This window comes from Micromys minutus, assembly GCF_963924665.1.
Source record: "Micromys minutus genome assembly, chromosome: 30".
NCBI lineage: Eukaryota > Metazoa > Chordata > Mammalia > Rodentia > Muridae > Micromys > Micromys minutus.
Window position 1 is genome coordinate 12727487 of NC_137965.1, and position 14844 is coordinate 12742330.

At 45.3% G+C, this 14844-nt stretch overlaps 1 protein-coding gene across 1 annotated transcript; it reads left to right on the forward strand.

Moving 5' to 3' along the window:
- Positions 1 to 1089: 1089 nt before the first annotated feature.
- On the forward strand, positions 1090 to 13026 carry IYD (iodotyrosine deiodinase; the record flags this gene model as incomplete). The annotated part of the gene is made up of 5 exons (XM_080941539.1): positions 1090 to 1255; positions 4487 to 4678; positions 5995 to 6154; positions 10718 to 10874; positions 12844 to 13026. The coding sequence occupies 5 exons, from the start codon at positions 1090 to 1092 to the stop codon at positions 13024 to 13026; spliced, it is 858 nt and encodes a 285-aa protein (XP_080797665.1).
- Between the last annotated feature and the right edge of the window lie 1818 nt (positions 13027 to 14844).

Genomic DNA, 14844 nt, shown 5'->3' on the forward strand with positions numbered 1-14844 from the left:
TCCGTCATTACAAGATGGCGCGGATATCCGGCTGTGGGGCGCCGCCCACACATTCCCACGCATTCGCCATTACAAGATGGCGCTGATATCTGGCTGGAGTTAGCGGTAAACAAGCCATGTGCGCACAGGCTGGGTAACTTCCGCTTCATGAGTTCCGCCTCTTCCCGTGGCGTCATAGGGCCTGGTGAGTTTCAACCAATCAGGGGGCTCCGCGTCCAAGGCAAGGACTGATCCCTTTATAAGGGGGCGAGCTGGACAGCTCTCTCTCTCTCTTCCTCTCTTCTTCCTCTCTTTCTCCCGTTGGTTTTTCGGCCGTCTCGTGGAGCTTGTTCGTCCTGTTCGTCTCTTTGGATCTCTTGGTTTTCTCCGTCCTTTTCGTTACGTGAAGCAAGTACCGGTTTTTCCAGATTAATAAAGTTTACCGCAGAAGGATTCTATTTTGTGTGCCGCGTCGTTCTTGCAGGCGAGACGGTTGCGCGGGACACTCTAATATAAAACATAAGTCTTTCTTCTCTGTGCAAACGTTGGCATGGCTGTTAAATTTTTTTTTTTTTTTTTTTTACACCCCAGGGCAGTGCTTTATACATATGTCGCTGGAAATGCACGCTGACAGCCTCTTTCTGGGCATTTTCTTTTAGGACAACAGAATCTACATTTATAAATCTGCTCTTTTAAGAAAATGAACTCTCTGGGAAATTCCTAGCTTCAGGCGGGTTAAAGATGCTCTCAGAAAATAAATAGGAGAAAAGTCAAACGTCCTTTTTTTAAAAAAAAAAAAAACCCTGCCAGCAATCTAGTACTTTACAGTGCTTAGCACGCTCCGTGACCATTAATGCCTGAAAATATACTGACCAAGTGCACTGTTTTTAAAATGTATGCATCAGAGAAGGGCCACACCCACACGCACCAGACCGTGAGCTTTGCTCCTTTGCGAAGTCCTCATGGAGTCAGAAACTTCGTACTTTGCTCCTTCCCTGGCACGCCTCCCCCTTTCTACATCTCCTCCCAGCATTCCCTGCTTCCCTCTCTGGTTGTATAAATAAATGCCAGTGTGGGAAAGCTCACACCTTCCGGGTCAGACTTCAGACCATGTTTCTCCTCACTCCAGTCTTGGTAGCAGTTGTCTGTGTTTTGGTTGTATGGGTCTTTAAAAATGCCGACGGGAGCCTGGAGAAGAAGAAAGAGGAGGCTCAAGCTCAGCCCTGGGTGGACGAAGACTTGAAAGACAACACAGAAAACCTTCAAGTGGAAGAAGGTAACGAACCCCTGCATCGCCCAGGGCTTTGCCCTGCACGTGTTTGCAATGGTGCAGAGCAAGCCATGCTGGCTCCTGTTGTGAAAACTACAGTGTGGTGGCCGGAATGGTCATCTCAGGTCACGTGCTCCTACCCACCCCTACTCAGTCTGAAGCCAAGGAAGCTCAGATCTCTCTCAGCTCAGATCCTCAGCTGGCCATCTCTCTCAGGGGTGGGGGCGGGGGCGAGGGGGCAGCTCTCTGTATAGAGTGACAATAAGCCAGGTTTTGATTAGGAATGCTAAAACCGAGAAAGTGACCTATCTAGGGACTGGCTACCTTTTCTTATGCTGGGCTCTGTGCATTTAGAGACAGGAGTAACCTCTATGCTCAGCAAGATAAAGGTCCGGTTTAGGGAACGGGGTGAAACAGGGAAACAGACAAGTCATACGGTGTTTAGGCTGGGACATTGGGAAAGAGCAAACCTGACCTGGAGGGTTAGGAGGTAGGTTTGAGCAGCAGGGGCAGGCTGTGTCGGGGAGGAGCAGAAAGCCTTCACCCATGGTCTAATGCTTGGCAGCAGTTCCTGGAAGGTGGGCAGAAGTGGGGAGGAGAGGGCTGATTGTAGCTGGCATTAGACCAGAGTTTCTCAACCTTCCTAATGCTGCAGCTCTTTACTATGGTTCAACTCTTTAATACAGTTCCTCACATTAGCTGTTCCAACCATCAATTGTGATCTTGTGTGTCCGTGTTGGTGTATGCAGGCATGTATAGACCACGTATGTAAGTCAGAAGGCAAATCGAGGAGTCGGCGCGCTCTCTCCCCACCTGTGAGTCCTTGGGACTGAACTCAGTCTGTCAGGCTTGGCGGAAGTCACCTAACTGAGCCATCTTGCTGTTTATCTGTCCCCAAATGCTGACTGCTCAGGTTTCTTCACATTCTCAGACCCTCCCCCCTCCCACCCCTTGTTTTCCTTCTGGGTCATTCCTCCAAATCTCCATAACTTCATAAAAACCAATCTACTCCACTGGGCTGATTACAGCTTATTCTACCCTGAAACACACTGATGGTTTCTTTACATGCATAAGCTCTAAGGATATAGATATCATGTTCATTGTATTCATAAATTCTCAACAAGATCTTATTGAGCGAATTGCCTATTTCAATATTCCAGGAAGGGTATGGGAGTGTTGATAAAGGAAACTCGTATTATACATGCCTGATATTTCATGTTTTGCGACTACATAATTAAGACGTTGGAAAAAATTCCCAAGTCATTCACACCCTCAAGATGATCCCTCTTCCCTCCGCCCAGAATATCATCACCAACAGCCATGGTAAAATCACGGCTACAGGCACCTCCTGAGCACAGGCCCAGAGAAGAACCTATCTCCATAAAAGATGAAGGACATCCAAGGTTGTACACACACACACACACACACACACACACACACACACATACATACACACACACAGAGGGAGAGAACTTCACATGCTTTCAGGAGACTGTCTCTTAAGGACTTTTGAGAGGTTCACAGAACTATGCACTCTGAAGTTCAGCCCCGTGGACTCCTGCTTGCTTCTGTGTTCTGATTTACCCATGCTGAGCAGCCACATTTAATTTCCCACGATGTCTCCAGGTCTCCCCCACTCAAACAGCAGGCTAGCATTCAGAGTATGCCCCTCCCCCTTCTAAAGACCTTTTCAGATACACTTCCTAAGCCTGCCTTTTGGTATTCTCTGAAAACTCTATTTCCTTCACACCCTGTCCCCACCTTATGGAAGCCACTGTAACTCTGAAATTTCTCTCTTTTTTTGCTTTTCTTCATGGTCCTAAGTAAACTCGCTCCTGTTTTTTCTTGATTTTTCCATCTATATTCTCTGTCTTTTGCTCTTTGCTCTAGTTTAGATTTTTATTTTTTTCTTACCAGCAATTTAATCTAAATAATTCTTGTTAGATTCTAATAATCTCTAGAGGGTTTTATAAGCATATCTTTTTAAAAATTTTATTATATATAGGTATAAGATAGCTGTCTGCAGACCCACCAGAAGAAGGCATCAGATCTCATTACAGATGGTTGTGAGCCACCATGTGGTTGCTGGGATTTGAACTCAGGACCTTTGGAAGAACAGTTCATGCTCTTAACCACGGAGCCATCTCTCCAGCCCAGCATATCTTTCTTTCTTTCCTATGCATAGTGTCATAGTTGCTTGTTCTTCTGTGAATTCTTGGAGTGCTGGCACACCTGATTTTATTGCTAAGTATTGATTTTACTAATTTAACTCAAGATATTCTGTCCTCTTGGGTGCAGGATTACATTGGTGAATTACTGGAAATTGTTTCTAAAATTCCTTATATATTGTCATTTGCTTCTGCTAGACAACTTGGGTGCTTTCCAGAAGAAACACTGTGTTAGAAGATGCTAGGTCCCCAAAGAATGGTGTCTTTTTAATCCATACTTTCCCAAAGGATGTAACTTGATGGTCTGGGTTGACTCAACTTCCTACTGTGTGTGCAGTACGGGCTTTGGTTTGTGTTGCCCTTGATGCTCGAGGTCTAAAATGGGGACTGGACCTATAGGAACAGGCAGGCGTAGACCGGACACATGGTCCTCTGTGTCTAAAATGGGGACTGGACCTATAGGAACAGGCAGGCGTAGACCGGACACATGGTCCTCTGTGTCTAAAATGGGGACTGGACCTATAGGAACAGGCAGGCGTAGACCGGACACATGGTCCTCTGTGTCTAAAATGGGGACTGGACCTATAGGAACAGGCAGGCATAAACAGGAAATATGGTCCTCTGTGATCACCTCCCTAAGGTTCAGATTTTCCTTTGTTTTTAGCCTTGGGCTTTCTTACTGTGTTGTTAGCCCATTGCTTTGACAAAGTCAAATCACTTTATCTGATGACCTGAAAGGGGGGTTGCGTCAAACAACTGACTCTGTCATTTGGCAGAACTTCCATTTGTTATTATTTTTTTGTAATATCTTTTGTTTTGATTTGTAACAGATCTAGAATCTGAAGAATGACCATGGTAAGTGGTTAAGATTCTACAGATGAATTTTTAATTTCTTTTTTCTTTTTAAAAAATGCATTTGACCCTACATCATACACACACACACACACACACACACACACACACACACACACACACACACACTTTTCTGAAACATTATTCCTCTGACCCCAAGTGACCTTATAACCAGGGAGGTGGCTGAGTTTGCTGTGCTCCTGGCTCTTGTTTGCAGATGCTGAGGAATGGCAAGAGTCAGAGGAGAGTGTGGAACACATCCCGTTCTCTCACACCCGATACCCAGAGCCGGAAATGAGGATGAGATCCCAGGAATTCTATGAGCTCCTCAATAAGAGGCGCTCCGTCAGGTTTATCAGCAGTGAACAAGTCCCAATGGAAGTCATTGACAACGTCATCAAAGCAGCAGGTTGGTTACTTCATGCTGTGCCTTGCAGAATGCAGATGCCGTGACAGATACAGTGCTGGAACAGCACTGAAGTCCAAACATGTGTGCAAGCGTGGTGTGCTTATCTGTGAAGGCATCCAAGTTTGGGTTTTCTGCTGTGAACAGACATCATGACCACGGCAACACAACTCTTATAGAGGACAACATTTAGTTGGGGCTGGCTTACAGTTTCAGATGTTCAGTTCACTGTTATCAAGATGGGAGCATGGAGGCAGTCTGAAGACAGATATGGTGCTGGAGGTGCTGAGAGTTCTGCATGTTGCTTCAGAGGCAAACAGAAGACTGTCCTTAGACAGATAGGAGGGAGGTCTCAAAGCCCACCTTGCAGTGACATACTTCCTCCAACAAGGAAGTGACAACTTCCTCCATACACACCTCCTAACAGTGCCACTTCCTGGACCAAGCGCATTCAAATCACCACAAAGTCTTTCCTTTTGTTAGTGGCTTCCAGAAACATGGATTCCTACATCCTACATTTAGGTTCTTTATTTCTTGAAAAACAGATGTCATGACCATTTAAAACTTTTGAAGTCAATACTTTATTTTCTTTGAATTTTGTTTAAAGCTAAAAATTCTGAACATGTTAACATGCACCTCAGGAGAAACGGCTCTCCCCTCCTCAAAGCAGGCTCCTTCTTCCACATTCACTTCAGATTTATTCAGTCTTCCAAGAAACAAACTCCAAGACACTCTAGTACAATAACTGGCTGACCGAGCAAACTAGCAAGGTTTCTTTATGTGGGTTTGTAAAGAAAACTAAAGCACAATGAATTCTCTTTCAATGTAAATTAGTATCTCCACCCAGGGGAAACTAAGAACAATGGTGCTACAGTATCCTCTAGGATTGTCTTTTCTGTTATCTTACTCCTCTCTAAGCCATGTTTACGTTCCTGTGTACAGCTTGTTGCTTACCCATTGAGAGCCATCTTTAACTCAAAAAGCATCAAGAATATTTTGTTTCAGTCAAGAATACAAATGCCTTGGATAGATGTATCCTTTACCTAAATGGCAACAGTTAGTGATTCCCACCCTGTATGTGTGAAATTAAGTTAAATTCCTCCTCTTCTTCCTCCTCTTTCACCTCTTTCTGTCTGCCCTTCTCTCTCTTCCTATAGCTTTTTGACACAAGGTCTTACAATCCTCCTGCCTCAACTTCCCCACTGTCGAATGGGATTACAGACATGCAACAGCACAAAACCTGCCACTGTATTTCCTCTTAATGAGCAGGCTTACGTTCCTCTGCAGTCTCACACTCGTTTTAATTTAACGGGCAACAGGAACAGCGCCAAGTGGGGCCCACACAGAGCCCTGGACGTTTGTGGTGGTGAAGGACCCAGATGTGAAGCATAAGATTCGGGAGATTATCGAGGAGGAGGAAGAAATAAATTACATGAAAAGGATGGGAAAGCGATGGGTCACAGACCTGAAGAAACTGAGGTACCATTTCTACTGATGGAATTAGGGGTGCTTGGCTTGCCTGTTACTGTAATTACCACTGCAGGTCCTGGGTTTGTAAGGTTTAAAATGATTTTTATGGTCTTATTCTGGTGATGTGTTCAGTGTTCATATTAATATGTAGTATTTCAGTACATGCATACAGAATCGAGTTGCACCTGGTTTCTCTTTTGTTTTGTTTCTTCATTTTATTTTTACCCCTTGCAAAGACTCTGACCTGAATTATTGTTTCTTTTAATTTTAAAAAAAATTTAAATATTTATTTTATTATAAATTATTAATTTATTATAAATTATTATTAACTATTATAAAGTGTGTGTGTGTGTGTGTGTGTGTGTGTGTGTGTGAGAGAGAGAGAGAGAGATAGATAGAGAGAGAGAGAGAGAGAGAGAGAGAGAGAGAGAGAGAGAGAGAGAGAGGTGTGGAGGTATATACGTGCAGGCACCCATAAAAGCCAGAGGTATCAGATCCCCTGGAGCTGGAGTTACGGTCACTTGATAACTACCTGATGCGGTTGCTGGAAACTGAACTTGGGTCCCATGGAATAGCACAAAGTACTCTTAACTGCTCAACCATCTCTCCAGCCCAGAAGCAGCTTCTTAGCTAGGACTGAAGAATGACTTCACGTTCCACCAGTACGAAATGTAGCATTGGGACGTGCTTCCCAGCATCTTAAGTGAAGGGAAGCCTGTTTTGCTACAGTGATGGGAATGTCCCAAACTGTGTGACCACTTAAGCTTTCATTAGGGCATCCTTAGTAGGACTGCACTACCAAATATACATTAGTACTGTGGGTTCCTCCCTTCAAAAGAAAACAGAGGAGAAGTCAGGGTAACCTGGGGGGGGGTGTAGGAGGGGGGAATTCAAGGTGACCTTGGGGGGGTGTAAGAGGTGGGTGGGTATTGGCTTTTGCCTCTCAGATGGCCCTAGAGGAGGCAGGTCCACATTCTCAGCTCCAGGTAGTGCGGAGAGGCCTACTACCTCTGTCTGTCCCCAGCGGTGGCCTTCGGTGGCCGGCTCTAGACACCCCGCAGTGACAAGGGCCTGAGAAAGAATGCTGGGATCCCAAGCTTGGTGATGCAACAGGACTTCTAGCTAGGGGTGAGCATGAAAGTAAGGAGTGGTGGGTCTCTTGGCCCTGCTGCCATTGTGAGAGGATAATTTTCTCTTATGATGTTTACACTATATCAGAACTGATGGGTTATGGCAAGTGTTACATCACAGGCGAGTGTGGGGTATTAACAATGACCTATAACGCTTACTGTATAATCACGAAATAAATTGCTATGTCAAAGTCAAGGTGGGCTCTGCATCTAGTGAAACTCGGGACTCCAGCCGGACATGGTACCTTCAGAAATTGTCATCCCTCACTTCCTGTCACCGAGAGTTAATTGTTCTCTCATCTATGTGCCCATTGTCCTTATGTGCACCCGTGATATATCGAAAATGACTACCACCACTCAGCACTTTAATTACTAGTCTGCTTTTCTTCTCATCCTCATAGAATCATTTTGTTTAGAAATCTGTAATGCAAAGCAAGTACCTCTTGGGAATATAATTAAGTTTATTATAATTACGGAGTTGCTTAACCAGCAGTATGTGCATAGAAACACACAGACACGTAAGACACACACACACACACACACACACACACACACACACTGAATAGCAAGTAGACATTGTACCAAGTCACTGTTTTCAGCTGCCTTTGAGGCCCATAGCTGGTATTTTTAATATATAATGTAATATTCAGCCATAATTTTGGGCTTGCAGAGCTGTGCATCCCGATCTGAAAAGGCCAACTCCTCCCTCGGCAGCCCTTGTGCCCTGCAGCCTTCTTTTTCCCTCTAAAAGGATGTCTTAATGAATTAGTATAAAACGGAGTTAACCGAGACTGAACAATAAAGATCAGTTGATAAACTAGGCTTAGGCAAAGTAAGTATGAAAAATATTTTTGAACGATCGACTTGCTTCAGAATCTAGGCTTCCAGTGTCCTCTTTTGGCTTCTCTGGGCACCAGGTTTGCACACGGTACACATACACCCATGCATACAAAACACCCACACGCACACACAATTTATAAAAATAAGTATTTTAAGAGTTAACTTTAACCACGAGGAACATGATGAGAATCTTAAATTCTGAAAATGTCCAAACTGTAACACAGATCACACCGCAGGCACAGCCTTTGGCAACAGGAAGCTTCCCCAAGGAAAGATGCAAAACAGGTGCTCACGGCCTGGGGCAGCAAGTGTTACCAGAAACCGCTCCATGTTAGAAATCTAAAGAGTTCAGTAAGTGACCAAAAAGGATCTTCTTATTTGAGGTTTCTGTGATCTCAAAGTGTGAGGCGGGTGTCAGTAGAAGCCACTTTTCCACCATACCTTGGCTTACTTCACCCTCACAGGGCCCATGCACGGGAGCAAGCTTTCCACCGTGAGGATGGAATGAGCTACTCTGGCTTCAGAGATGATCTGACCACTGATGTTTTCCTTCTCTGTGAGGTGGAAACATACTAACCATCGGGGCTAAGCTGGTTGGGGAAGGAGGGCGGGTCCCTGAAGGCCTGAGATCAGCAGGATATACATTTCTGGTGTGCTTTAAACTGGGGACTCGTATCCAGGCTAAACCATGAAATAAACAGTAACTATTTCTTGACAATTACATGTAATATCCCACGGGGAAAAAGGCAGCCATTTGGAATAGACGGTTCTATAGGCCTGTATCTCTCTTTTCGGTATGTGTTCAAGAATGAAGTTTCAGCACGGATGTAGGAGCAGGGTTGTGGAATCGAGGAGGATACGTTTAGAGTTAGAGAACAAAACTTTCAAGTCATCATCGGTGTCCACATGAATGGCCACCGGCTCCCCTCAGAAGGGCCCTGCCTCATTCCACAACTAGGATTTCTCCATCTGTCCGTTCCCACTGGCACCACACTTCACTTGCTCCTTCTCTTGTTCTAGCAACTGTGGCCTTTACCTCCTCCCTCAGCTCTTCCCAGCCTGATGCTCCTTTGACCATCTGCCTGCCTGGGCCACAGCCATGGTCCAGTGTCTGGGTCCCTTCCCGCTATGACTTTGTAGTCAGTACTTCAACTGCATTCTTGGCGATAGCATTCTCACCAGCACAGCCCTAGCTTCTGAAATGGATCTGATCACATGCTGCTGCTGCTGCTGGGCACAAGGTAAACCCTCCATCATTTACCATATGAGGGCCAGGACCTTGCAAAATCTACATATACCTTTCAGCCCACCCGTGTCCCAGCCGGTATGCCCTCCATCCTGACCGTCATCTTTCCTGATTGGTTACACACGCCCACCCATCCTTCCTTCCCAGGTGCCCATCCCCAGCTTCCCTTCCTCATCTTCATTGCCGAACTGGAGGCCATTTTGTGGTTTCCAGTGGTCTTTTTCAATGTTCTTCTTCAAAAGTAACGCTTTGCTTTCGGAGTGGTCCAATGTACTTGTTATCTAATGCATTAGTAGCACTCAGTAGGCTTCATGTTGCTGAACACCAGCTTGGTGATCTAAGGCTCTAGGGTCTTTCCACTGAAGGACATTTGATCACTCTGTGAACCCTGAGATTGTGTTATTTACTGGGGGTGGGGGAGGTGTTTCTAGTTGTAGGTGTGTCTCAGCTTTAGCACACACCTTTAACCCCTCTGGCTGGAATACAGTCACGCCCTATACCTGTAATCCCAAACAGTGAAGGTAAAGTGAGTTTAAAAGAAGATGCACCAGTGTTTGAAAGTGATGTTTAATTGAATGGCAGACAAAGTGACAAATCAGAGAAAGATTTGACAGAATAGGATCTGCCCAATCCTCCTGAGAACACAGAGGAAAGACTTAATGAAGAGAGAGAAGTACAGAGAGAGGAGAGGTGGTTTTACCAGGACAGTTGTACAGACAGGCTGTGGACAAAGATCAAGCTAAACACTGGGAAAGACTGAACAAGCCAGAGAAGAAGGAGTCTGGAGATTAGAACAGATGGCCTGAGTTAGTATGGGGCCAACAGAACAATTCAGGAGAAGCCAGGTTGAATCAACATGGAGAAGAGTTTGAGCCAAAACGCCTCTGATGAACCAGGCAGTCAGAGATCAGACAGAACTAGGAAGGGGTGAGCTTATTCAGAAGTAAGTCTCAGAGGCTGAAAACACTCTAGGCCTAGACAAGATTGTTCAGAGGCTAGAGGCTTCCAGGAGTAGGCCCAGGTAAGCAGGTAGAAGCAGTAAGTAATTGGGGACAGTTGATACAGGAGAATAAAAGATACTCTTACATCTTTCTGTCTCCTTCAGCATTTTGCTCACTTTTCCATGATAGGCACACACTAATGTATGTTTATTAATCTTTTGAACCTGATAGAAAAAGACAAATATGGCAAGAAATTAAAAATCTAGTCTTTTTCAACTTCAGTAGTAAAAGACAAGGAAATGTGTATTTAAAAATTGCAGATGAGCTAAGGCAGGTTTTTAAAGGGGAGGGAAAAAAAACCTACAAATTCAGAGTAAACATTCACCTAAATATTCTTTCTATTCGGTCCCCAAAGAACCAACTGGATTAAGGAATACTTGGACACCGCCCCGGTTCTGATTCTCGTTTTCAAACAAGTCCACGGTTTTGCAGCAAATGGGAAGAAAAAGGTTCACTACTACAACGAGATCAGCGTATCCATTGCCTGTGGTATCCTGCTGGCTGCACTCCAGGTACACTGCACACCCAGAGGCACAGGGGGACAAGGGAGACAGGGGGGGCAAGAGTGACTGTTGCGGGAAGTTTTAGCTAAGTTTCTAACTGTGGGTCATTTGGGAATTGTTTACCTAGAGCCAAGTTCCTCGGAAAGGTAAGTCCGATGTGACAACAACCTCTGAAAACCTGGGTTGGTGGATAACATGGTTCTGCAAGCTGACATTCTCCCTGGAAATTCACTTGTAATAGTTCAGGGTCATAACCGCTGTGATTGCTTTCACCCATGATAGCATGTGGCTGGGGGGGGGGGGTTATGAGCAGCCATAAGGAGAAGAAAGCCAGAGGCTGAAAGTCTCAGAGATGTACTCACCATGTGTACACTGCTCCTTTCCAGGATAACTGAACAGCTACCAGGCTCTTAGTGCCCTTCCTGAGAGGCTTACTATGCCATGTTGTCTCAGAAAAATGGCCGCCGTGTGCTTACAAACTTTTCTATTGAGATGCTTGAGCAACTGGAATGTGAGATCGAGCGAGGACGAGTTCTGCCTGTGCCATCTCTGGGACACACTGGGATTAGCTAACTCAGAAACAGTTTATCTGGTGGAAACTTGGGGTTCAGGCGAGGAATAAGGGAGAGATGCTAATCAGACAAATTAATGCAACAAACAATACTGTAAGAGAGACTCGCCCTGCTTGATGGAAGGGTCAGTTCTCTGCGTGCGTGCGTGTGTGTATGTGTGTGTGTGTGTGTGTGTGTGTGTGTGTGTGTGTGTGTGTGTGTGTGATAGGAGTCTTTACTGTCTCAAAGAAAGATGTGGCTTTTATCTAAGACCATTCACATAGCTATTGCTGCTCCTCAAACCATCCTGAAGGAGTTGGCTGCTTTCCCTCCTTACAATGTAGGCAGATTAATGAAGGTGAACCAGAGACCAGAGACTGCCAGTGTCTGACCAGAGAGCACCACAGATGGTATAGAGTTTGGGAGAAGCAGGATAAGCCAGCCTCCTTCCCACAATGCCCTTGGCCCGTGAAAGGGCTGGTTAGGCTAGCTTTCTTCTTGAGCTTGCTGCCTTCTGCTTTCCTAGACTTACGAGGTTGGTTGTGACTAGGGTATGAAAGAAAACTCTTCCTGGAGCCTGATCCCAGCACAGTGACTCATTGGGCTGACGTGGCCTTCCTCTCGGCTCAGGCTCCAAGGTGGCCAGGTGACTGGGGACACATGGGTAGGAGGGGAAACAGCTAGGGTGTTCGAGGGCACCCTATGTCTACACAGATACATCTGTGTCTGCTTCCCCCGCAAGTGTCACCATGCCTCAGTTCGTATTGCTTTAATATGAGTCCTGGGAGGTTGAACCCAGCCTTACCAGGCACCATCAGCCTTACTGATGGTGTGATCTCTCTGGTTTGCTTTCTATGCTTTCCATATGCTTTCTATGGAAGAAGACATGTGCTGATGTGCAAAAGTTCTTGGGAGAGCCTATACTCACTCCAGATCTCTATAATTATATGGGTTCAAATGTTACTGTTATGGCTATTAATAACTAAATATAGTCAGTCAGGTAACTGGAATTCTGGAAAAGCCATCTGTCAGGAAAGTGCTAGTGGACTTAGGCTGAAGACTGCACTGCTGGGTTGCTGTTGCTGGGTTGCTCAGATCAAAGGTAGGGACTAGCCCCTAGAGCTACAAGCTTATCTTCCTCATTCAACAACGGTTACATTCTGCAACCTTGTTTCTTTAAAAACAGCCATTCCCATTGCTCAAGCATCATTGGAAAATAAGACGAGTTATTCTTCCAGAAGTTTTCAGTTGATTGTCTAAACAAAGGCAGCACGTTGAGGGGCACAGGCGAGGTTCACAGTACATAACCTGAGCTGGAAGCTTCTTTGCTGCCTGACTTCAGGGGGAAATTAAATGACCCCAGGCTGGGAGAAGAGCTGTGGGTTCTGCCTGGCTTTAAAATGCACGTCTGTCCTTTCTTGTTTCAGAATGCAGGGCTAGTGACGGTCACTACCACTCCCCTCAACTGTGGTCCTCGCCTGAGGGTGCTCCTGGGCCGCCCATCACATGAGAAGCTGCTGGTGCTGCTTCCTGTGGGGTACCCCAGCAAAGGAGCCACAGTGCCTGACCTCAAGAGGAAAGCTCTGGACCAGATCATGGTGACAGTATAGTCAGCCAACCTAAGGAGATGCTGGGATGCTGAGATGATACCTGCTTCTTCCCTCCTGGGTCTGCTGGCTCCTCTTGTTCTCTGAGTCAGGTCTTCTCCTGCAAACCAGTACACAGGGAAGGCCACTTTTCATGTAGTGATGTTTTCACACTTTCTAGAACTTTCAGTCCAGTGAGTAGTTTGTGATGGACTGATCTAGTGAATATATGGGGCAAGGCACACCTTAACTTCTCTGCAAAATTATAAATGATTTTTTTCAATTTACTTATAAAAGTCATATAGAGAAGTCACACTAAAAAAAAAACTCCCTATACTTTCAAGAGTTACCTATGCAATAATTTTTAATTTAAATATTGGCTAATCGAGTGGTCTTTCTGCTCTCTGCTTTCTGGGGCCACTGAGATTGAGATTGTACCACTGAGACCTATTCTGCCACTGAGCCTCATAGGGATTCTGCCAATCTCGAGCAAATAGCCTTTAAAGTAAGTACAATATGGCACTCACAGAACCAGAGAGGCATGTCTACAAGCTATGGATGTAGCTGGCGATGATCTGAACATGATGAATTGCATGGGGCTTGTCGGAGCCGGCTTGTACTAGCACATAGAAGATGGCGGTTAAATATTCTGAAATTATACAGCAAAGTATTAAACCATCTGCACTTTGAGATTGTCCGTGATGAAGGTGTTTGCACCAAAGGAGTTGGGGACCACCATGAGGTAATATTAGCTCCACAGAGATACTATTTACCACACACAGCACCCCCGTCCTGCTTGTTCTGATGAAACACACTTACCTGCTCCTCAGAAAACAGCAAAGCTATTTGGGACTACTCTGTCTGCATGTGTCCAGATGGACTTGTCAGAGCTGGACAGTCACCCATCCCCACCGATGTCCTCCCAAGGGTCTGATGTACACGCCTTTGTTTTTGTGATTGTGGTGGTTGTTGGGACTGTCTGGTTGTTGTGGTTCTGGTGGTTGTTGTTTGGGCTGGTCTCCATCCAGCTAGTCTACCCACTTCTTCATGTCATTACCATGATATCCTCCTCTTCCTGTCCCCCCTCCTCCCTACTTTCCTCTCCTTTTTATCCTTTTTTTCCCTGCTCTCTTTCCTTCTCTTCTTGGAGGCTCAGCGGGACCATTAATAAGAAAAATCTGGCGCCACCTCGTGTCCAAGAGAAGGAAGGCATTTCTTTGCTCTGAAATAGAATGGGAATTTAGAGAAAGCAGCAAAGAGGTTTTGTGACACATCTAGACGTTCCTAGCATCTATACATTTCTCCAGTTTTCTCTGCACTTGGTTTCCTTCCCTTCACCCGTGATAGGTATGGTCCCTGAAAGCTTTACTAAAATGGGGTTTCGTTTAATGCTAGTGTGGCTTTGGTGGCTCTTGGTGGGGATGGGAACCTATTATTGTACTTCTTACTGTTATGTTGGACAAAGTTTCTCTGGGTTCCAAATATCAGAATAATAAACATACTTTCTGTCACAGCATTAACACACACACAGCCTTTTTCTAAAGTCTGGAAACAGAGCTTATAAAATTTTTGATGGGCTGCCGAGAATGAGGGGGAGAGACAAGAGGGTTCCCAGTGTGACTGTTCAAGTATGTAGCCAGTAGAGAGGATGAAGAAAGTCAAGGATTCCACATGAATGGAGTGACTGGTCCTCAAGAAAATAGCTTCATAGGGTTAGCTCATCATGTTCCTACCATTGTCCCTAAAGATACATGACCTCAGTTTCTCGTGTTGAAAAAGGTAAAATGTGTAGCTCTGGGGAGGTTTGTAGCAGATCTCTTTGGGGGAATTTGGGACATAGTG